Source organism: Branchiostoma lanceolatum, chromosome 3 (genome assembly GCF_035083965.1).
Source record: "Branchiostoma lanceolatum isolate klBraLanc5 chromosome 3, klBraLanc5.hap2, whole genome shotgun sequence".
Classification (NCBI taxonomy): Eukaryota; Metazoa; Chordata; class Leptocardii; order Amphioxiformes; family Branchiostomatidae; genus Branchiostoma; species Branchiostoma lanceolatum.
In genome coordinates this window covers 20,825,513-20,850,104 of record NC_089724.1, presented here as the reverse complement: position 1 = coordinate 20,850,104, position 24,592 = coordinate 20,825,513, and the positions used below count along the sequence as shown (strand labels likewise).

The following is a 24,592-nucleotide window of genomic DNA, read 5'->3' as shown; positions in this document are numbered from 1 at the left end:
TGTACCCCCCCCCCCATGAAGGCCCCCTTTAAATGAATAAGTAGGAAATGTAAATGTTTGGTGGAACTAACTATAGCTGCAGGTCGGAAGGACTGACGCAATGCAAAGCCATGTCAACCTTCGCCGCGCATAAGAGCCCGTTGCAATTGATGCCGACAGTGTCATTTATTCAGTTGGTATTCCTACATGTATAATGTGACGATAACGACCCATCCTATAACGCACCGAATCCCGCATGATGACTTCTATCCCAATGGCGCCTTCATCCATCTTTTAAACGACTTCCGGCCTACCCATCTGTCTTATGCAGGAAGTCGTTTCTGAATCATTAATCCATCAACTTTCATTGTCTTTGAAAATGACTAAAGACGTAATTTTCCTCATTATATGTCGACTATTGGTCAAGCCTAGGTTACACATAGCCGAACATGGCTCCCGAACGCTAGCCGACTCGGGTCGGCGGAAGTTCGGGAGCAGTCTGACCAGTTTTTGGGCCACGCCTATCTTTGGCGCCGAACATGCGCCGAAGATGCGCCGATCATCTCCTAACCAGTACACGAATTACTCCCGAATGGGCCCCGAATGCTTTCTAGCTTACTCCCAACCATCCCGACCTCTAGCCGCAGACTGCCGGATCTCTCCTGACTAAACCCCGACCGATTGCAGACCCTCTCACGAATTTAAATGGACATATTCAGCGACTTTCAAAAGAGGGGTCATTTGCGGTTTTAATTAAAATAATCCATTCTATTATGTTGTTAACATCACCGAGAGATCGAATTCGGATCATGGCTAGCTTTAATACTGCTTTTAGTGTTCTTCTTTGTTTTTAGTCGTGTGAAGGTCGGGGGTGATTCGCCCACGTTCCGATAGTAGTCACTTGGTTGAGAACTAGTTAGCAGAGATTTGTCTACGGCCTTGGGGTGAGTTATGGGTAGGTTGGAAACTAGTTGGGAGTAAGTCAGTAGTGTTTCTGGCGTGGTTAAGGTTCTAATTTTACTACTGACTCAATCCCGAATACCAGCCGAGCACTAGCCGACCGCGCCGAACACCAGCCGAACACCTGCCGACCTAATTCAGACCCTACGTCCAGAGCCGAATGTTTTGAAATTTTCAAAACATTCGGCTGGCGCAGCCGAACACCAGCCGACTCAGCCGAACGCCAGCCGACTCGGCCGAACGCCAACCGAGCTAGCTCCCGAATCACTCCAACCATGGTCGGGGGAGAGTCGGGAGGCCATGTTCGGCTATGTGTAACCTAGGCTTTAGGAAGTTGTTTTGTGAGACGCTGAATTTGATTAAAGTTCCTGGTCTTCCCATTAAACTTCTGTGTGCTAACACAAACTACGCACAACCACAACCACATGCAGATACATACTCGTCGAGTGTATAGTCACAGTGTCACTACTCTCACTACACCCCCACACCCCCCCCCCCCCCACACACGCAGACACAGACACAAACACGCACGCACACATGCAGACACACACACACACACACACACACACACACACGCACACACACACACACACACACACGTACACACGCACACACAGACACACACACACACACATGCATACACACACATCCATACACACACACACACACACACACACATGCAGACACACACACACACGCGAACACACACGCACAGACACACACAGACACAGACACACAGACACAAGCGCGCGTGCGAGCGCACTTAACTAGATTCTACATTCTCCGTCCTGCACTGCCTTCTGATAAAGTGGGTGGGCCAGTCCTCCTCACAGTAACGCCATCCTATGAGACCGACTGTAGATTGATGTTGGTTGATATTTTCTACTTAAAGACATTTTAGAGATCTCAAGATGACGATCCAGATTCCTTTAAAAGGCGAGCTTCTGTCCCCTGCTCTTGGCTTGTGTGTAAGTTACGCCGGGAGCTTTTGTGACAAATGTAAGGGTTGACTGTTCCAACCACTTACGTCACTCCAGCTTGAAGGGTGGATTTTTCTAAACTCTGTAATCATCGATTCTCATCCTCCATAACGTACTGCCGCGAGGAGTATAGGAGGGTCGATGAAATAACAGAATGCCAAAATGTGGTGTGACCGAAATTGTCGCTCTGATCGCCTTTCCTAACTCTTCCCACGTCGTACCTGCAGTTAGAAGATGTAGTACACGCCATGCGCCACTATCCAGTCCCTGTTCAGGACCCTTTACTGTAATACTTTAAAAGCTCCACATGGCGCCCTTGGCTAACTGTCCAAACGCGCAGAGTCAAAATCCCTGTCGGTGTTGAGATAACCCCGAAAGCGTGCCGTAAGACGCACTCTAGAGGAGGCCAGTCTCTTAGCTCAGCGCATATAGACGGCAATAATGGAGAGAATTTGGACATCGATACATCAGTGTCAGTATATAAAGTCCCTCAGAACATGGGTATATGAACATGGTAGAAGACACGTTCTGTAGATCAAATTCCCGCCACGTGCCCAACTGTCTACATCTCCTTGACTTACATTATCGATCATTGAGTGTTACGTGCATTATACTAGCGATTTATCGGGAATCGTGAAACTTTTACATTTTTCAGGGACAAAAGTTTTATACGGATTCAACGTCTCCCGTGCACTTCCTGCTATACGTTTACAAATTAATTTAGCTCTTTGTTCTTGCGTGGATGACACTTTGCAGTGATTCAGTGCGCGCTTTTCGGGAGTGACAGGGGTAATTCATTATGATTAAGTGTAAGCATCAAAAGGTACAGCAGCAAAGACAGAACAAAGCTACTTTGCGGCGTATTACCAACAGAGCTCCTTCTAAAATCGGTTGCTTTTAAAAATAACTTGCCAACGGAACCGGTAACCGATCTGGCATCTTCCAGGTGCCAGCGTAGCTGATACTGACACTTATCTTGTCACAGCAGCCACTGTCATTTCCCGTAATTACACTGATGTTGAGGCACCATCATTTTTCTTCTCCACAAAACGGTTTCGTTATGTCGCAATGAGAGCTGTTCACCGGTGTGATTTGAAGCGTACGAACTGCCGTCGCGGCACAGAATCATCCGCCACAGAAACCCAAAGCGGCAGTTTTAGGAAATTGTTCTACCAAGAAGCATATACGATATGTCACAGTCAGCATGAAATGTTTTATGTCGATGCACAAATGTACGTTACGTAGTTTGATTTGCATACTAGGGGCGACGAAGCCATCTATTGGCGCCCGTTCCACGTATCACAGATCCGGCATATTTCCGCAACACCAGGCGATGAGCAGCTCCTCATATCGCTCCTCAGTTGGCGATTCTTCACCTCGAGAAATGGACAACTCTACATGTTGTTTGAACTCCACAGGCGGGCCGCCGTGGACACCGAGACCGACCGGCAGTCTCCATCTGGATGACTTCGACTGGGTCCCGACCAGAAGCGACGATGATCCGCTTCGGGGTGAAACTGACTTTAACAGATACAACACCACCATGTACCAACTGGACCCAGACGTGCACATGGCTATTGCTATATACCTCACCATTGTCGGTAAGTTGCATGACGTTGATTTGAGGCACGGAGAGAGATGACAAAATAAAACGCGGATTCTGCCATATGTATGCGACAATCGCGATATTGTGTTGGTAGATTGATTCAAGGAAGACTACACCCTCTGACTTGTTGTGATCGGCTTTTGTGTAGGTTGCGGCCTAAGCAGCTTATGAGATCGGCTCATCTGTACTTTGACGTCTTCGTCTACCAAATCTACGTATATGAAATTTGAGGAAGGTCTGGTCCATGCTCTAAATGGCTTTTACCACGATGGTTGATTCTGTGATTTGGAGTGCGCTCCTGCCATTTAGGAACCACCTGACCACTCGTGAAGTTAAAATGCGACAGACCGTTTGAATGAATGAATGAATGAATGAATGAATGAATGAAGATCTTGATTGTACATATACTAGGAGCCGTTGGGTCAAGCACTGGTCACAACAAAATAATAGTTTACAGACGCATGTTTACATTTTCAAGTTGCTACAAGAATTATAATCTAAGTGAATTCAACTTGAGGGCAGATATGTTTCATGATGAGCCATCTTAAATAGGCTTTCATATGTGAACAATTTGCCAAACGATCAACATGTCGCCCACCTTTCCTAAAGTGACGTCACAAAACAGTAAGATTGATATCGCTAATCTACCAACGATTTCGGGAATGTCATGAATTTTTCAGAGATCGTCGGTAAATGTGATTCTAATTGACTCAGGAGAAAATCTCAAATCCCCTATAGCCAGTGATAACCATTCTCTCATAATCACCCATTCTCATTTGTTAGGTTTACCCTTATCGACATGCCTTGCCATTAGCGAACCTATTGCCTTGTGGACATCTAAGATATAAACCAATACAATTGGCTCGACAGTACAAGATTGAAAGCGTTGGAAAAAGTTAACAACATTACTGTCTTTTTAACAACAAAAAACGGCAACGACGATTACGACGAGCATCACATTGGTAAAAAGGCCCCATACTAAGATCATTTTAAGACATCAAAACGTAAGCGGTCGAAATGTGAAAAATTCAAACGTGTCACAAGGACCCAATGCCCTGTAAGAAAACCTGTGGCTGTGAGTTATATGTTAGTTCGACATAACGGTCTGGAAGGAGAGTTGTTCTTCTATGATCTTCGGCTCATGAATGACATGCAGAAAGAAGGAAAGATAAAGAAAACCTTTAAAAGCTTTATCCTCCTTCATGATAGCTTTGGTGCAGATTTCCAGATAAAGGTACAGGGATAGTTGAGGTGGTCCTAATGTCTGCGGTGAGAGATAGGAGCATTTATGCATGGCGAAGCCTGTTAGTTTCCACCATAGCGTAACGGTTCGTTCGTCTTACTTGTACCGTGTGGACTACCACACGGCAGGTGTTCCCGTGGTTATGAACCATGGTACCATCTGTCTTCTTATCATCATGATAAAGGGTCAAAAATTCGTGTTTTTTTTTAACATGACATCAGTTCATACAGCAAACTGAAGATATTGTGATATTGATTGTGTTCCCTTATTGGCATTCCCAAATGTCGGCCGTTTCCACCTAACGTGTAACCATCTGATGCAAAACGGCATCATTATACTGCTCATAATGAAAACTGTTCGCACCAATAGCCAGAAGGGTAGGATAAATCGCGTGGAGAGGACGTACTAAGTCCTCGTAATCTCCTCTCTGACTGGATGTCTTTAAATTCTAAGTATCGTCCGCTCTACGCATCAATTGCTCCTGTGAGCCATCCACTGCCTGGGTGGGTGCAACAGGTTCTAACGTTCACGCCTGTGCGAAACAAACGAGGTGGAAATGAAGCTGGTAATTCTACGTGAGCCCTTCTCGAGCAAAAGGCAATTCTCGATCTTTTACGGAAGCTGTCATGTTGTATCGTGACTGACCCATGCTGCAGGTCATTCTTTGAGACCGCCCAAAATTACTCAATTACGTCTGTGATACGACCTATCATTTGGCACAAGTGTTCAGTTCATCAAGTAGTCTGTTGTGAGTGATGGTATGGGCATAGTCTTACACATGACACACTGTGGTGCCAAATCGGCGTTAATTCCTGCCTCGATTGAGGTGATTTGCGAGGTGAGGGACTCGATCTGGAGGTCTCTCCGGTATTCAAATTGTCGATGTGCTATTTCATACTGATAAATGGCGGCATAAACCTGGTATAGATGCGCAAGGTAGCCAGATATCTACCAGCGTCGTGAGTCTTGTGTTCTGGAGTCAATAAAGGCCAACCTCCCATGGGCAGCATTCGCGGTGAATGACGCGGCTTCGTGGCCTTCCAATCAATGATAAAGAAGACAAATCGCACGAAAGAAAATGCAACACCCACGAAGGTGGGTTCCAGACGATTAGAAGTGCACACAGTATTACTTTTCCAGAATAGTTTGATGAGGAAACTCTTGGAGCAGTCAAGTGAGATAGTTTTGACTGATTGTTGAATATCTGAATGTAATATGTTGAAACACATTGAATCAAGGGCACACGTAAAGACGTCCTGCCAGAAGACCCGAAGATGCATGGTAGAATCAATGTATGAAATATCCTATAGTATGGGCTCTATGGAGATTTTATCTTGACGGATGGATTTTTCAAGTACACCTGATTGACTGCAGTGCACGAGAGACGTATATGCTTAAGCAAACCGCGAATAATTTCACCAGGCTACTGGTTGGGGAATCACTGTTTTACAAGACATAACATCATCAACCGACGTTGCCTAAACGATGTCTTACAATTAGATTCAATAAGTCAGCGGGTTTCAGTTATATTTGCTCTGGGACTTGCTGATTGGATTACAGCTATGAAGGTCAATCTTCCCAACCACATGTCAAGTTGCCAAGATGTCTCATCGATCACTTTTATAATGTGATCACAGAGAATAACAGATATCACGAGCTGTCATTCCCACATAGAGTTCCTTAGCCTCCTCAGTCGCAGGCTTCCTCGTCGGCGCCGCCGTTTTTTTTTTGTTGCTGTTTCGTGATTTTCGTCATATCGGGGCCAGGTTCTTTACTGGAGAAATCGAAATTGCCGGTTTATCAGCGCTCCGCCCCGAAAATAAACGCTGGTGCCGGCCAGAAAGCCTGCAAAGTAGGCTAATGTGGACTAGTCCTGTCTCATACTTCATTCGTTCATTTTACTCCCGCTCCTGTGCTTTGATTTTTGGCAGGGTCCGCTTCGCTAATTTCCGTCTCGTAAACGTTCGTCGCCTTTTACGCGCATTAGCATATAGCACGCCCGTCACTTCCACTGTATTAGCACGCTCTGCTCTGTTGTTGCGTGGCGTAGTTAGTTAGGGTTTAGGCTCTTTGACTCGGATCGAACCCGAGGTGCGCACTTTTTTTTTCGACACTTTTTTTGTTTGTCAACCATTTATCACGATACTGTCGTGCCGCTGTAATGGAGCTGTTGCATTATGTAAGTTTTTGCTTCTTGTCAGCCTCCCCAAAAGTTCCGATATGGTATTACGGCCAGCAGCACGACCGTTTGAAATGGCGACAACCGTTTATGAGACGGACAACCGCGTCGGCTTCCCCGTCCGTGCAGGTAATCACGAACGACAGGAGACGAGTTCACACCAGATTGGGCGAGACGGATCCTGGGTTAGACGAAGTGTCGTCCGTGGGGGACGCGTATTCATGCCTTGTTGTCGGTAAATAGATTGGGGGTGTACTAATGGACGCTTACTAGTCTCAGCTAGATACCTCTCGATAAAAACTGCATTATTGAGTACTCTCCAGTCCTAATGGAACACGCTTCTTTTCACCTTCCGATGCCATTCAGCGTTAGCTCTTTAGTATCCGCTTTTTCTTTTGAATATGTAAGATTCTATCACTTCTGCTGGTGATGTGCAATTCAAGTAAAGCCGTGGACACTTAAGAGAATACATATCTCAGTTTCTTTGCCTTTAGTTTTCTTTATTCCAAATCATAAGTCACCACTGCAAGGGCGTCGTGCATTGCAGTTTCTTCAGTTGTCCTGGTTATTCAATTGTCCGTTGATTTGTGACATTCTGCGAAAGACGGCAGAACCTGAGTGATAAAACTTGAAAGAGAAATTGGCTTTCATACATGCATTAGAAATGTCTTGAGTTGTTCCGAGCTGATTACACATCTCTCCTTAAAAGGAGTTTGCAGTTACATGTTACATGTCACCTGCGCTCTTCAATAACCCGCCCTGATATAATCATTGCTCCAAGTAGATCTACGGCCGGTGGCAGGCTGTATTCAATGGGCTGGAACAATATCCAGTTGCCCCGGTGGCATGTACCTACGCTGTACGTGTTCTCTAGCTACCACTATTAAAGCCATTTAGCTCTATCAAAACTCGAAATGGCACTTTCATTTGAAAAGCAAAGGGTGGCAGACGTCGAAAAAATGACAAAACCTGTGGAATTACAGTGGACGGACGGACATGGGCTGCGTGTAGTGTGAAGTACAGAGCTGATATTCTCCTGCCATTTTGTAACACGTCCCACAATTCTGTGGAGGGTCCGCAGGGTCACCTTTCAGTCAAAGTCCATAAGCTGCTGCATCGACTGCATCAATGACCAGGGGCTAGGATTAGCGTTAGCCCCTGCCACCAGCACTTAGTGGGTGCATAACGTCACGCCCCGAACAGCTGGAATCTCGGTTGCCAGCCGAATGAAGATCTAAATGATAGGGGCAGGACGTTTCAACCTTTCGACTCTAAGGTCACTGATGGAACACGAAATATGATTATCCTTTTCCCTGTTATCAGAAGAACGAGCTTATCATAGAGCATGCAGAAGTTCGTTACATACATTTGTAAGACTTCTTACAGAAATACTATACCTTAGCATACATTGTATCCATACACCAATCCATGTTGTGTGAGAGCGTATCCAATATTGTTTCCTCACACTTCATCATGCATAATAACCCATAATTTAAGATGACTTCACTCTGCGACTCTGCGAATTGAAAAGGGTTAGAATTACACCGATGGAGATATTGGAAGATTACAACTTAGGCAGATACTGTGCCTTCATCTTGATTGTCAATAAAGGTTACCGACTGTGTGCTATGCTTTAATTCTATGGCGGGAAGGTGCTTTGATCATCAATAACTTCAACTAATGGAATCAAGCAAGGAACCAGAAACTTTACATGTAATTCTAACTACGTTTGAAACGGTTGAACATATTCACAAAGCTCTCGACATAAAACGGTACAGACTTATATAACGTCTCAGGTGGATACATATTTGAGGAGCCTAAACAAAAGTATAACTTTCATTCATACAACTTCGTACACTTCTCCGAAAAAACTCATGCGGATCGGTATAGATCCAATGGACCGCAGTAGTTACCGGTATGCAATCGATCATTTTGTGGTCAGCACTAGTCGACTGATGGAATTGGTCAGTTTTGTTTGACATCTGCGTCAGCACAGTTTGACACCTATGATAAAAGGGCAGCTCACTAACTAGGTCCCTTCAGGTATGACAAAATGATGTATTCGCCAATTAAGCTTGTCCCATATATAGATTTGTCATCACATTATTTATTACAAGTGTCCACCAAGGCATCGATTTTGATGTTAAAGATGCGCCAAGACAGTAGTTTCACTTTGAAAAAAAAATGCACTAAGACCTTGCCAGATGTCTTGAAATTGGTAAATACATACTCGGAGTTATTCTCGAGTGACTTGTTCCACACACACGGCACAAGCAATTAATCGTAGTCCGATGAGTCCCTCCGTTCACTTGTAGAATTCTCCCTTTGACTAACACGTCTTTAGACAAGGCCACCAACTCCCATGCCTCTCTTGAATGAACCTCTAATCACCCTTGCGAGAAACACTGGATTCAAACTAAAACATAGCTACGCCCTTCACCTCATCAGTATGTCGGAATGTACGACTGGAATCACTGGGGACATATCTGTAGGTAATTTGTAGGGAAGTCTCATCTATTGCTCATCTTAGGTCAAAGTCAACTATTGTAAGATCAACTTCGCAATGAATAATGCATCGCCGTTTTCGAACATTGCTCTTTTGAAAAATCATCCGGCGTCAAAGCGTCTCATGGCGCAAAAGGCGAGAGTAATCAATGGACTGGTAACATCACAGCTCGGGGGATTGCCTTCCAATGCTCGTGGGTCTGGCAGTGAAATCATGTGAAGTATTAGAAAGCGCGAACTCCACCCAAAAGGAGTTTTAAAATTGCGATGACATCGTGACAGGGAATACAGACGGTAAGCGTAATGCATGCGCCTACGTCTCCCGTGCATGGTGAAGCATTTACAAGGGGTGATATGCTGCTTTTACCAGGTATACAATACCGTCGAGCAAACTTAAATCCCCCTGGGATGAAACAGGGTCAGAATTATTGACCCAGATACAACGGCACAATATATGTACACGGAAATAGCTTAGCAAACCTCAAATGAAGTGTGCCGTGGGGGTACGTATCTGCCAAACGTTTGAAACGCGGTTGAACACTTCTGCTGGATTGTGTGGAAAGTTGTCAAGGAAATACAAAGATGGTGACATCTACATTGTTGTCGTTGGTCATAAAACTCATTGTCTTGCATACTGCATGTAATATTCACAGTGGCAACATTTGACAGAGAAATACAAAGGCGTTTTTGGCGAAATGAAATGAAATATTAAATGGTTATGCCATTACATATATTTGAGAAGCCGGCTTTCATGGCTTTGTTTCTGTTGCCGGTCCCTTTTCGATTTGTTATTTTGATTATGTAAAGCTGAGTAAGTCGATAAGATGAATTGTGGCCCGTATATTGACAGTGAAACAACAAAACGTTACCATTTGTTATGTATACATTTCTTTTTGCACTTTCAAAGGTGTTGTAGCTGTGATCGGTAACGGCTTGGCGATCGGCGTGTTTCTGAAAGAGAAGCAGTTCCGAGGGAAGGAACACAACATCCTGCTGCTGAACCTGGCCGTGTCTGATCTGGCCATCGCTGTGTTCGGCTACTCCTTCACCGCCATCGCCAGCTACGCCCGGCAGTGGCTGTTCGGCCCGGTGTGGTGCGTACTGGACGGCTTCATCTGCTTCACCTGCGCCATGAGCAGCATGAACACGCTGTGTGTCATCAGCGTGTACCGATACATCATCATCTGTAAACCGCAGTATGGTAAGTTCCGCTGCAGTACCGTAGAAACCCACCAGGAGACCCATTTTCGAAATTAACCCTTGTATTTCCAACACCTACCTGCCTAACAAATATCATGAACATCCATCCACAGCTTCTCGAGTTATGCTGTTTAAATCAAACACACTTACACTCACGGCCACTCCGCCATAGGAAAACCGAAAACATAACCTTCTGGCGAAGGTAATAACGAAACATACGTACACATGCACGTGCACACTTCAAAAAGGTTTGCCTTACACAGTCGTATCTAGATGTAAGTATGTGACGCACGATGCATTTCTGGGAGTCTGACGCCATACTTTGTACCGTGTACAACTGTCGTCCAATAAAGTTCTTCACCACCGACGCGATCCACTGCCCGTGGCTAATCGTCTTGCAAATTCCAGTCACGTTGTACAAGAGATATAGGACAGAGCATCGTGGAAACAACTTTAATTTTCTTCCTGAAAGCCTTTCATCAAAAATCCACTAATGAATAATCCGCGTACATGTAGTCGCAAGGGACATGAATTAAAAGACACTGTAATGAAAGAAGCCGCTTTCCTTTTCGCGCGACAGGCCAAATTCTATTCATTTAATATGATGGAAACTCTATTATTTACCACATAGTGTACCGATCTACTGAAGTCAAAGCGTCAGCACTTACATTCATCTACGGTTCGACAGCACATTCATCAATATGCTACAGGCTGACTTCTCATGACGGGTAATAAGACTCCTCATTCATTTTTGACATTTTTGATCCGTCATAAAATGTCAATCACAATTTCTTCAAAAGTGTTGGCATCATTTCTCAAGAAGGAAACAGCCTGCGTCAGAAACAGACGTAAAATGCACATTCTACCCAATGGCCATCTGTGTGTGTTTCGACAGTAGTCACGACTTTAATCATGTAAACACCCATATAGCTATATGTCTTGATTTAGAATTTGTGTAGAAAACGTTTCATCAGTAAAGACGACATAACAAAACATAACAGTTCATAAACACAATTGAAACGCACGGATCTTTGAATAGACACTAGAACAATGAAAGGCAGGCGTAGAGGCAATGAAAAAGCTGGACATAATTTACACAAGACACAATAAATAGACAAATAAAGAAGGAAAGGAAGAAAGAATGAAAACAAGGTAGGCGATAAAAACTATTGCACAACTACACAAACATGCTTACATGGCGACACACGCGCACTTCAGAGGCTAAACGTTTCACTTAGTAGCGCCCATAAATTAAACTGTTAAATTGAAAAGAGTCTGCTGATGTAAAAAAGGAGACTGCAAACAATAGTGTTGTCGCCAGAGAATAGACAGAATTCATGTTATTTATGTCTACAAACGTGTGACTGATATTACATTGAGGGGAACATCTAGCTGACATAGTACATGAAAACTGAACTGACTGATTGATTTCAATGCTCTTTGTATACAGTGGGAGATGTATCACTTCCGTAACTGCCCTTAACTACAAGGTAGTTCATTAGATCAGTTTCAAACTTTTCTGGCACAGCGGGATTAGGTTTATTTGTTGCTTTGTTGAGAGGAAAAGGATTGTACATTACGGGCCGGAAACCACCAAAGGCTTCGTTAGGAATCGGTATCACGCCACTGTATCATGTAATCAGCTGTCAAGAAAATCAATTCCTCAAAAGAATGGTTTAGGAATACTTGGCCCACGGATAGAAGATAAGATGACTGATGAGGTGTCAATGATATATTGACAAGTATTATGGTTGACGATCCGCGATAAAAGTATCTTCCGCAAAACAGAACACATTGAAATTATCTGGGTTTACAAATCATCTTGGTATTCTAAGAATCAGGCTGTTTTTATAATAACTTGTAAAGGTTTGAGGGTGACTCAACCAATTTTAAGATTTACTGTTTTTTTGTTGGTAGGAGGTAGCTAGGGAGAGATAGATTACATGGTCAAACTCCACATCATCAAAGTTTGAAACAACAAACACCCATCCATCTAGAGTTATATCTACGATGCTCGCCAGTTGTAAGTGGCAATTTTTGTGGAGACGTGACTGGAATTTTAAGGTAAGACCTCAAGTGAATGCGAGCCTCCGTACACTATTCACTACATGCCGCCTGCTGGGCACGAAGGGGCAACATGTTTCAGGAATAGGGATAATGTGTTCACCTCATTTACTACCTGCATAGTATTGGGACAATGTATCAAATTGGCACTGCCTTTCCTTACAATGAGAAGGATTAAGATCTGCTGTAGCAAAGGTGAGCGGAATGCTTAAGTGCTAATTAGTACGCAGGTTTTACGCCTAATAATTGAACTGATGATAGTGCATCGACATGAGTGTCAGGATCCAGTACACTATCTAGCTAAGTAAACCGTACAACGTACCCAAACCTCTCATCGTTGTAGGCTGTTGTTTCTATCCACAGCCTGCAGGTTGACCCAGAGCTTCACCGTGCATGTTATCGTGGGGATCTGGGCCTACGCCCTGGTCTGGACGGTCCCGCCGCTGTTCGGGTGGAGCTCGTACACTATGCAGCCGTTTGGTAAGGAGCTTGCCCTCCCCGTCTGGGGCACAATGATTAGCCTGGGTGCCATCCTATTTCTACCGGGGCTCCTACACTCGCTACCCTAGCCTGGGTGCCATCCTATTTCTACCGGGGCTCCTACATTCGCTACCCTAAATTTGTAGGTTAGCGAGTGTAGGAGCCCCGGTAGAAATAGGATGGCACCCAGGCTACACAATGATATTCACATCAGAAAAGTCAACATACACAAAGTCCAGAAGTACAAGCTTAGAGTGCGTTTAGAGTGTTTTCAATGTTGCTATAACGTTAGATGTTTTCAGCCTCGGCTCATATCCAAGGTGCACGGTGACGACCGAGGCTTCTGTAACACTTTTTACTTTTCTTGTTGTCTCTTGTCAACTTGACCTGAAAAAAACCCCCGTTGGTTTTGACAACATACAAATGAAAGTGCGGTATGTAAAAAGCATGGAAATGTCTGACCAAGTTATTTACTTTACATTCTCGATTCAAAATTAACCAGTATATCTGGCTACCACACGTCGACAAGAGGAAGCTTATGTAAATAGCATAGCGCTGGTGTCTGTGATTCACCGTAGTTAACTGCTGGCAAAATAAGTGATGTCCGTACTAAAAAAAAACGAGGTCATAACGTCTAACACGCGCTCCCTTAATTACACAAATAGTTTGTCTCTGCAGCGGAGATGTTTCCGTTCACACGTTCTCCGAGAAGATGAATGGTCAGAAGTTAGGCCGGTCGTGTCGGGCGAGAAGGGTCGAACATCAATAACACAATTACTTACAAGAAGAGTTACAGGAGACAGGTTGCGTGGTTTGCATTAGAAACCCTTCATTTGCAATGAATTCAGGCTTACGATAGAATCTTTCAAGTCTTTTTATTGCGAAATGGCATGAATAAAACATTCAACTAATCAAAGAAATTTAGGATGTTGCTCGCAGCCTGACCTGCCTGATTGGTTTTTAAGCAATAGGGATTGATCTGTCCATGGTTGCTTTATGTTAGACCCATTAGTGACTGTAAGTAGTTTGATTTCATGGTGTTTGACCTGGAAGGGTACGTCCTAGAAGAAAGGTGGGCTTAGCTTTAAAAGGAAACTAACGTTTAAAAGTGAAATTAGGTCTAGACAATTTGCACGGCACAGCATGATAAGTAAGACACAAGTTGTCGCACGAGTATGGCTTTCGAAAGTTTGGAAAAGTCAGAACTGATTTTGATAGCGTAAATTCACCATCACAGCGACAGATGGCGTATTTCTGCATGCCATTGTACTGAAATATCTGTACGTCCTTTCAGGAACGTCCTGTGCCATCGACTGGTATGTGGAGAATGTGTCTGATGCCCTGTACGTGTCCATGTGTCTGCTGGGGTGCTACGTTCTACACGTCATCGTCATGGTGTTCTGCTACATCCGGGTCATTCGGCGGATGGATTCCATGCGATTCGCCGCCCTGGCCAGCGAAGAGGCGCGACAAGTTGTGAAGAAGGACAAAAGGAAGAACATCATTGTAAGAATCACAAGCTTTCGTACTTCTGTCTGATAGAAAGCCAGTTTACCTGGCTTAGCATGAGGTGGACTAATCTAGGCTTTCAGAGCAATTCAGATGCTTCTCATTCCAAGAGACCTACCCTGAGAACTAAATGCCACCCCCACACAGTCAAGCAGACCTACCATCAGCGCTAAATACCATCCACACACAGGCAAACAGACCTGTCCCTGGTGCTGAATGCCATCCACACACAGGCAAACAGACCTGTCCCTGGTGCTGAATGCCATCCACACGCAGGCAAACAGACCTGTCCCTAGCGCTGAATGTCATCCACACACAGAGCTTTCCCTAGTCCTGAATGCCATCCACACACAGGCAAAAAGTCCTGTCCCTAGTGCTGAGTGCCATCCACACACAAATGTCAATAGACCCCATGTACTGGTACTCTTACGTGAAAGTATTCAGAATAGGTGCACTGGGTGATAATATACAAAGTGAGACGGGGTACATGGCACAAACTAAGAAAATGTTTGACTGAATAGAGGTAGTTTAAAAAAAAGACTAACAGGTTTAACGTTAGAGAGGTAATGCAGACATGTGAATCGCAGGTAACGAGTGTGCATTTACCATTAGACGTAATTGTCCTTCACCTCTCTTTTGCTCACAGATGTGTCTCTTCATGGTGGTGGCCTTCATCGCTGTGTGGACCCCATACGCCGTCTCCTCGACCTGGGCCATATTCCAGCGGCACCTACCGGTCATGGCCCTCTACATTCCCACCATGTGCGCCAAGTCGTCCTGCATGCTGAACCCCATCATCTACACTGCATTCAACCAGCGATTCCGCAAGGCGGCGCTGCGCGTCGTGAAGGGGGCCGCTGCCCACGCGCGGATCGTGCCAGTCGGCTGGGGCAGCCGAAATGACGCCGTCATGACGAGGGCGAGCACCTCCCGTCAGAACCGCTGTGAGGCGTACCTTCCCGAAGATATCAACATGGCAACGATTGTCTTCAGAGATAACTTGGTGTAAAACTGTTGGTAGAGGAAGAAAACATAATGGAATTTTGGGCCACTTCCAGCTTTCCTCTAAAACTCGTGTGCTTTCAAACAGCAGAGTATAACATGTAAATCCTAACTATATGACATTGGTGGAGATTTGCACTCTCAGGGTGGTTCTAAAGCATCTTTTGACTCAGCTTCAGATCTAGCCACATTTGTGACCGAATCTGACCTCGCCAGTCTAACTAAATGTCAAAGCTATCGGCTCTATTCACCGAGTCATGCTCCATGTAATGTTATATTCTATATATACCACGCTCTACATATAATATATACATGTATATATATAACGTTACATATATATGAATTCCATGTATGACCTCTGCCTCCAAGATATTTCTCTTGCATAAAAGAAATGTGCATTCAAAACGTAAGGCTGGTCCTTACATGTACAGCATGTCTGCTTCTATATTGTATGTCATGGCTAAGTATTTGAATATGTGCTGTTTGTGTACATATGTTCTAACATTCCATCAAGTGTATACATAATCAACTCTGATTGAATACCTCATGAATATGTACATAGATGTCAGTATTGATATGACGAATTGTGGAAAATACATTTCGTTTGAGCAGTGATGTTTTGTGATATGTAATAATGATTCGGACTGTATTCATGTTGACCTGATATCATGTAGGTGTTTGTACATGTAACTATATGCAGCAACCTTTAACCTATAAGTATTTTCAGCATATCGGCTATTACAGTTAATATTCAAGTAGTTGCAAGTGAATGCTACATGTCTTCTACACTTCTCACCAATGGATTTGCCCCAGTCCAAGATGTTCTGTAGATCAAGCTTAATTGTAAGAAAGGGCATTTACATGTGATATAATATTAACATAATCGTAGGCATACTCTCATTCCTACAATATCTATGTAGCATGAAGTCATCTTCAACAAGGCTCTTCAATTCTAGAGTTTATTATTCTGTCATTGATACATGCTTCAATTCTTTACTTTCAATACTTTCTGGTCTACTTAACATGAATGTCAACTCATAGTTACAGGCAGACTTGTAATTGTAGATGCTACTTAGGAATAAGCATACGGACCCACAAGGCTTACATAGTGTCCAGCTATCACACTTATTGTTGTATATATAACAGACCTTCTACAAGAAACATAAATATATGCCAACGCCTTAATTTCCCACTACTCTATAAATAATATTTTGCTTCTTTCATACTGTTTTCTGAAGTGCATATATGTCATATTCTTATTTTTCCTACTGGCAAGAAGAGCTAAAATAAATATATGCCAACACCTTAATTTCCCACTACTCTATAAATAATATTTTGCTTCTTTCATACTGTTTTCTGAAGTGCATATATGTCATATTCTTATTTTTCCAAGAAGAGCTGAAATAAATAGTCCATGATGACACAACAGACCTGTCTTCTCTGACAGATGTCTGATGTTTACAAACAAGTCTTTACTTTAAAGGCAGTATTTTGCTATTGAAACTTAACATGCTGCTTTGAAATCTGCTCTCAGCAGCAGCCTTTTGGCCCACAGCAGGATGACTCCTTGTCTAGTGGTCCTTCAAAAGGATTTGTCAGGACACCCTAAAGGGACATAATAGGTTCATCAGTGTAGCACAAGTTTGAACAAACAGCAACACTGACATGAGAAATACAGGCATCAGTGATACTCATCCATATGCATGATGTACTGTAATAACTGTATGCAATAGTCACCATACAAGCAGTAGCAAATGAAAGAGACATAATTGTGAACTTGGACAGTTTCATCAAAATCACTCATCTTTTGTAACATGTAGCATATCAAATCCACATGCAAGCTAACAGATAAATTGATGAGTTGAGAACCCACCCTTCAGGTAATGCTGTTTTTACCTTGGCACCAAATCTTTAGGCAATTCTATAATTATTCTTACCTTCAAAACTTCAGGTAAATCTGTTCTTACCTTGACTCCAAACTGTTATGCAATGTTCCTCTTACCTTGGCCCCTGGACAGCACAGTTCTGGGTCTGCCTTGGTCTTCTTACTGGCAGGTCTGACAGTAAAGTCATCAGCAAATCTGGACTCTTGGAGGATGGCCGACAACTCAGGGTCTACCTCTACAATGTCTCCTTCCTGCACAGACAACCATATAAGATCAGCAAAATATGCCTTAAGTGCTCTAGTCTTGACCTGGCAATAAATGGTAATAAAGTTATCTATAAGTTTTGGCAGTACACTCAAATGCAACAGGAGCTGCCTGAATTACTATGTACTAAAACCCACCTAGTTTTGTCCTTAAAACTGAAAATGTTTTCTTAGATTTTTTTTGATTTTAACATCCTTCTGTAGGAATCTCTTTTTTTTTTACAATGTGGTAGATCAAGTAAGAGGAAAACAATGCTCTACATAGGTATATATGATACAATGGCAATGATACAGGAGCAATAGCATTATGGTCAACCAAGGAGGTTATACAGACCTTGGGTCAACTAAACTCAAGTTGGCAAACTCTTTGCACCAAGAACTAGTATGTTCATTTGTAGGATTATCTTTTCAATTTCGAAAAAGGACACCAAACAATTATGTCATGGCTACATATACATATATATATTACTATCAACCAAGAAGTGCATATACTTTATTTACTAAGATGAAAGAATCCCAGCAGGACACAAACCTGGAAGGTGTACTGTGCATCAAACTTGAGGCTTGCCTCATGCCCAGTGACAGAGCCGTTGTATACAACTTGTGCTGCCTCCTTGCTGGTGTTCTGCGGAAGCTTGAACAGTCGGTACGTCACTGATACAAACTTGATGTCCCCTGGAGATAACAAGCACTATGATCAGTAACAGATCATACTGTGTAAGAGTTATTTTCCATAGACAAGTAGACAGGCCTGGCCCTGGTGCTGAACACCGCTGACACAGACAAGTAAACAGGCCTATGTCTGGTGCTGAACACCATTGACACACACAAGTAAATAGGCCTGTCCCTGGTGCTGAGCACCATTGACAACACACACAAGTAAACAGGCCTGTCCTTGGTGCTGAACACCATCCACCCACACAGACAAGTAAACAGGCCTGTCCCTGGTGCTGAACACCATCCACCCACACAGACACACAGACACACACAGACACACACAGACACACACACACACACAAATTTCTTTGGTGTAAACTTTCTTGTGTAAATCAGATGTTTTGATGACCCTACCCTTTCCACCCCCCTTCATACTTTTTGGTCTCACCTACGAGGTCCTTCATGGGCTTGTTGTCGTCCAGATTCACCAGCCCTGCACTGACCAGTCTGGGTGTGCAGAAACCCACCTCCTTAGCCAGAGTGACCAGGTCCTCCCACCACAGGGCACCAGCGAGGCACTCACCTGGACATCAGGGAAACCAATGGGACAATCACATGAATGCAGTTCTCCTTGTAATTGTAGTTCATAAAAACCTCCCTGACCAGTCTGTTGGTCCTTCCATTCATCTGTTAACCTGTCTGTTCATCTGTCAATCCACCCATCTATCCAACCCTCCATCTAATGGTTTTCTAAGTTATGACAAGGTATGTAAACATTTACCTACCTACTCACTCCGAACAAATCTTTTTGTCCACAATAAGCATTAGACAATCAAACATTTAACTGGATGACTGACCCCACATGACCTTGTCCTTCCTGATATGTTCAGGCACGTCCCTGTCAGCGTATATGTCACTGAAGTACAGCTCCCCTCCAAGCTGGCAAGCAAGAACAAAAACATTGGTTAACATTACACACGTTTTCCTCCATTCCAGGAGAGACCATATGAAAAAAGCCATTTTTTGTCAATCATAAATTGAAAGAAACTTTACACAAATAAGACTGACACATCTGCAATGGCAAACAAATGCATACCTACTCTACAATCTGAGCCAGGTACATCTATGATAATATCTACATGCAGGAGAAAAATACATGGTGCATTTCAGTTTAATACAAACATCACTGCCAACATCTGTGTCACCCATTCTAACGTTTTCCATAGAAGCAATAAATGCTTACATGTATATATATCCTAAACGTTCAGTCCTGTATAAAATTCAGAACACAATGTACGTATGCTCTGATCCTTGAAACAAAGCCACACACAAGGCAAAACTAGTTGGTGTGGGCTTGAATAAAGTTCTAAATGGGAACTATGCGGCTACAGCGTTTTTTCTGAAGATGTAGTGTGGGTGTGTACGGCTGGCTTAAGTTTCTCCAACTACTATTTGCCTACTTAACTGTCCTGTCCTGTTACCTTGAGGACCCTGTATCCTTCCCTCAGGACTGCTGCCTTGTCTGGAGACAGGTTCACCACACAGTTGGACACGATGATGTCGAAGGTGTTGTCCTCCAGCCCAGCCTCTCCCAGCTTCTCAATGTAACCCTTCACAAAGTCTGTGTTTGGTTTGGAGTAGCCAAACTTGTCCCGGTGGTAGTCCACATACTCTCTGGCAACATCAAGCTGAACATGGGAGGGATAAAACGGTGCATTTCAAACTGCAGTTACAAAAGCTTTGGTGGCTGCAAAGATGACGAGACTTAGGGTATCTTAAAATTCCTTGATTTTATAAGCAGAGAGACAAATACAAAAAAAAATCCTGCTGATTCTTTGAGGGAATGTTGATGGAAGCTTAGAGCAAATGTAGACCTTTATCTACAGCCAAAAGTTAAGAAAATTTGGTAAATTCATCCTGTTGTGTCAGAAAGCAGTTCAATGATTATGATTGGAGAGTCACAGTCAATGATGGTTTCATGTTCTTCAATAATAATAGTTTATTGCAAATTCATGCCCGTAGGCTAATTGCATGTTGACAACAATGTCGAAATACAAATGTAAGGTAAAACAAAGGTAACGGGGGGCGCCCGTACATCGCACGCGCCCTAACATCGCACGGATTTTTTACTGATCTTATTTTGCATAAGTACGCGGTGTTTGTGTCCAATGACTAAGCTGATAAGGAAGGTAAATAACCCAAGTTCATGCACATAATTGTCATTTACATTCAAAACATATGTGTACATATTCATTTCTTGTTTTGTCGAAAAGTAGTATTTTGACAATAATGATGGTAGCGCTATGTAGAGGGTCACTGCGTAGCTAGACGGCCCGGCACCTAAATATACGACCTGTGCCAAGCAGATACATAAGTCACACAGCTATCATATACATAAGAAAAATAACTTCATAAAACACTAAAAATTTGGGTCTTTAAGTGTTTGTTGAGAAGAAAACCGACCAAAGAAAAACAACGTAAACATTGCTGTCGTCTGACGACGTTGTTTTCCCGCCATTTTTGGGGGCCGCGATGGTGGCGAAACGATTCAACGCACAGTTTTGTTACGCTCTAACATGTGATTGGTACCGTCTATGAAAAGGAAACTGAATACAGAGATGGCGAATATATTTCCCAATAAGTAGACGGAGTATTGTTGATGTAAGCGGTGTCGTTTTTTTGTAATGATTTCGTAAGTCGGGCCACATTCAATATGTACGTCGGGCCGCGTAGTAGCCTATTTCCCGTGGAAACATGAGCTGGGATGCGCTAGATATAGCCCTTCTCACATGACGTGAGAAGTGCACACAGTCAAAATTTTCCGGTCAAAAGAAAGCTAGAATATAGCAGACTTCAAGCCTTATTTACATTTCCCAAACTTCATCACCAACTTCCGAAGAGAGCAAAATTACCAAAGCGTAGTAAGTTAGGCACACTATCTGGCGTAGCACTAAATCAGTAGGTACATTCGTGAAAACGTCTCACAGCGTCTTCCGCATGTAACGCGGAGCATAAAGGGCCCATGAACAGCATAAATACATTTCTTGTCCAAGTATGGTCTTCAGATGGATGTGTTCAAAATTCATTCATTAAAACATGACCATTCTCTGGCAACCAGCAATGGAGCGCCGTGAGTTCCAGCGCGTAAAAAAACGTCCGATGGTTGGGCACCCCCCGTTATACATGAATACAAAATCATTCTATATTGCTATTCTACAGTAAGTTTCTATATCTACGGTACTAATGCGGGGTTTGATTTCTTCTCAATTGTGTTTCGATTGCCAGGAGAAGACAGCTGTTTTACACCAAAAAGCTTCACCTTTAAGTCCACTCCACCAAAGACCTGTTCTACGATGTGATGTATGGATAGCTGCAGCAGATGTGCTGTAGTACCTTTCCCTAGACCTGTAATGTTTTTGAAAATCCACTGAAAGATGCAAACAGATCCTGGGAAATAATTCTCATTTTACCCAATTTTAACTGTTTGTAGCCCTACTTGTTGTAATGATGTTTGATGGTCTTGTAGTGTTTCTCCTTAACTGTACCTGTTCATCTGTCATATCTATGCCGGTGACATGGCCCTTCTCCCCGACCAGTTTGGCAAGAGCGAAGCAGTCATGGCCGGTTCCACTCCCCAAGTCTAACACACGGGCACCTTCCAGACACTCAGGCACCACCAGTCCACAGCCGTAGTACCTACCAGGGGGAAGGAATCAGTGTGTTAACAACTGACTACTGAGTTTAACGAACCAATGTTATGTTATGTTCTGTTAAATCTTTAGAAATAAAGTGGTATAATCCTTCCACATACACGGCATCACACAAAAACCTACCCACCTACCAAAAATCAATCCAGGCATTCTCGAATTATTGTGTTCACAGACAGACAGACAGACACACACACATGAATGCTGTGCAAAATATAACCTTCTCAGCGAAGGTAAAAATTATCAAACAAACAAAAAACAAACAAACAGAAAAGATGTATTATTTTCCTGACCTGGCGGCTACTTCAGGATGGACTGCAGACAGTGCCTGTTTGACATGCGACGGTATTTTGGATGGCATCATGAGGCATGCCTTGGTCTCCAGGTCTTTCTGAGACTTCACCTTCTTCCCATAGTACTCCTTCACCTCATCATGGATCTTGTCTCCTTCAGCTGAGGAATAATTTCAGTTTTTCTTTTCAGCTGATGGTATCAAAATGCTTGTTTCATACACATCAGTCAACAAGAGATACAACTTATTACAAGGTAATTATCTTTTTGTGATGCATTTGAATTCATGAGGAACTTGCTGTATATGTTACTTAAGTGCCTGGATCTTACCTTGTCCAGTTGTACTGCAGCCATCCTGTGTGTTACAGCAACTCGACATGGTGCTACACAATGGTCTGTCCTTAATGGTGTTTTCTGCTCAGAATGAAGCTTCATTGAAATAACAAAAACACTGGTCAGTGATCACTGTGAGTCATTACACATGTAGCTAAATCATGGAAGTAAATACTAGAATAAGCGCTTTCATAGATTCGAGTACGCATGTGCACTGTCAAAGGCAGGGCTGCCTCCAGCTTGAAATTTTTTTCCGTCCCACTCATTGTTTGAGATCAAATGTTTTAATTTTCGTTGATTGATCTGTAATCTAAGCCTAGAAAAATGTATTTCCATCAATTTTATGTTATGAAGTTCCCATTTTTGGGACGGACAGGGTGACATTTCCTTCCGTCCCAACAAGCAAATTTCCGTCCTGGGACGGAGGGAGGGACGGGTCCTGGAGACAGCCCTGGTCAAAGGTGAATGCCCCTGGCTTGTAAACAGTTCTCATTTCCACATTGTCTCGATTTGCATATAACAATGCCAAGAAAGGTTTTGTTTACGTCTAGGGATCTTTTTGTTGCATACCCGGTAAATCGCTGAATGGTGCAACTCACCAGGTTTGTACTGCAGAGTACAAGCTGCGTATCCAGCGGATTTATTTGATCCACTCACACCAGGAAGGACCCCTACTCTTTTTAATGAGTGTGGTGGCTTCTTTTACAATTACATGCTCGAGGTGTGGCTCTCCTCAAACACGGGACCTGCATTTAACGTCCTATCCGAGGGACATCCCTAACTGAAATTTACTAGTAGGGTACTCATTTACACCTGAGCGAAGTGAAGAAATTTGTGTTATGTGCCTTTCCCATTAGGGCACAACATCAATGGGACAAGTCAGGGGGCCTCTGGAACCGAACCCATGACCTCTGGGTTCTGGGCCAAACACCCTGCCACGAGTACTGCTCAACCGTCTCAGGGGCCTTCACGGTTTCACCCTTGACACAGCAAATCCGAAAGGCTACATCTTACCAAGGACATTATAATGTCAATGCTCCAACAAAGCTGCTGTTTTACTGAGGGGATACCGGATAGTGAACAGGCTCTACCAGTTGAAATTGCCTTGGGCCATGACAGGCTCGAGCTCGCGAATTTTGGCATAGCCTGGATGCCAGACCCCCAAACTCTAAAATATCTGGGGGTCTGGCATCCAGGCTAATTAATATTTTGGCACGATTTTGCAAACTTGTATCATGAACTCGTAATCGTGATTGACGTACATTCACAAAAAAAGCACTGTACTGATCATGACAAGCAAATCATTTCAACACTGCTGAGTTTGACAAATCCCACAGCGTCACACTCATGATCACACACATGCAACGTGCGATAGCTAGGACCCCCCTCCCCCTTGTATACGTATGTTCGATGGGTCACTAAAAAGCTCACTGAATACATCAATACAGCTGTACTTTAGTATGTTCCTTACAATGGCTAAAACACGGACATAAGGTGTTTGCTGTTTGCAAACACTTCGCTCTTTGGTTTGTTTTGAACACGCATAAACTTATTTACCTGTTCGATGCCTCCTCACTCTCGTCGGATACCGGATGCAGTCAGCTGTAAATGATTTGCCATACATAATGATGTTTTGTATTACTCCGCTAGTCGAAATAGTTCTCAAGCAGAAGTTTTTCTATCAAAGAGAATAACTCAAGAAGGGGTTGATCATCTCCGTGATTTTTTTATGTATAGATAGCCTAATA

At 43.3% G+C, this 24,592-nt stretch overlaps 2 protein-coding genes across 2 annotated transcripts; one reads left to right on the top strand and one right to left on the bottom strand.

Moving 5' to 3' along the window:
• The first annotated feature begins 3,250 nt into the window (after window positions 1–3,250).
• Window positions 3,251–16,662, top strand: LOC136430963 (rhodopsin, G0-coupled-like). Its single transcript, XM_066422089.1, has 5 exons — window positions 3,251–3,520; window positions 10,360–10,653; window positions 13,080–13,196; window positions 14,491–14,702; window positions 15,352–16,662. The coding sequence occupies exons 1-5, from the start codon at window positions 3,253–3,255 to the stop codon at window positions 15,712–15,714; spliced, it is 1,254 nt and encodes a 417-aa protein (XP_066278186.1). The 5' UTR covers window positions 3,251–3,252; the 3' UTR covers window positions 15,715–16,662.
• On the bottom strand, window positions 16,653–24,521 carry LOC136430965 (arsenite methyltransferase-like). Its single transcript, XM_066422092.1, has 10 exons — window positions 24,402–24,521; window positions 22,842–22,940; window positions 22,514–22,673; window positions 22,059–22,209; window positions 19,995–20,201; window positions 19,371–19,452; window positions 18,962–19,096; window positions 18,389–18,531; window positions 17,710–17,844; window positions 16,653–17,312 (listed from the first exon to the last, which is right to left on the bottom strand). Exons 2-10 carry the CDS (start codon window positions 22,888–22,890, stop codon window positions 17,238–17,240), a joined length of 1,137 nt encoding a protein of 378 aa, XP_066278189.1. The 5' UTR covers window positions 22,891–22,940; window positions 24,402–24,521; the 3' UTR covers window positions 16,653–17,237.
• Between the last annotated feature and the right edge of the window lie 71 nt (window positions 24,522–24,592).

Bases quoted from the DNA above. Each gene is read 5' to 3' on its own strand.
- LOC136430963 (XM_066422089.1), top strand. From the start codon at position 3,253: ATGAGCAGCTCCTCATATCGCTCCTCAGTTGGCGATTCTTCACCTCGA. The intron at 10,654-13,079 runs GTAAGTTCCGCT...TTCTATCCACAG, and splicing joins CATCTGTAAACCGCAGTATG to CCTGCAGGTTGACCCAGAGC. The intron at 14,703-15,351 runs GTAAGAATCACA...TTTTGCTCACAG, and splicing joins ACAAAAGGAAGAACATCATT to ATGTGTCTCTTCATGGTGGT.
- LOC136430965 (XM_066422092.1), bottom strand. From the start codon at position 22,890: ATGTCGAGTTGCTGTAACACACAGGATGGCTGCAGTACAACTGGACAA. The intron at 19,453-19,994 runs GTAACAGGACAG...CTTGCTTGCCAG, and splicing joins AAGGATACAGGGTCCTCAAG to CTTGGAGGGGAGCTGTACTT. The intron at 17,313-17,709 runs GTAAGAGGAACA...ATGTCCCTTTAG, and splicing joins TGTGCTGTCCAGGGGCCAAG to GGTGTCCTGACAAATCCTTT.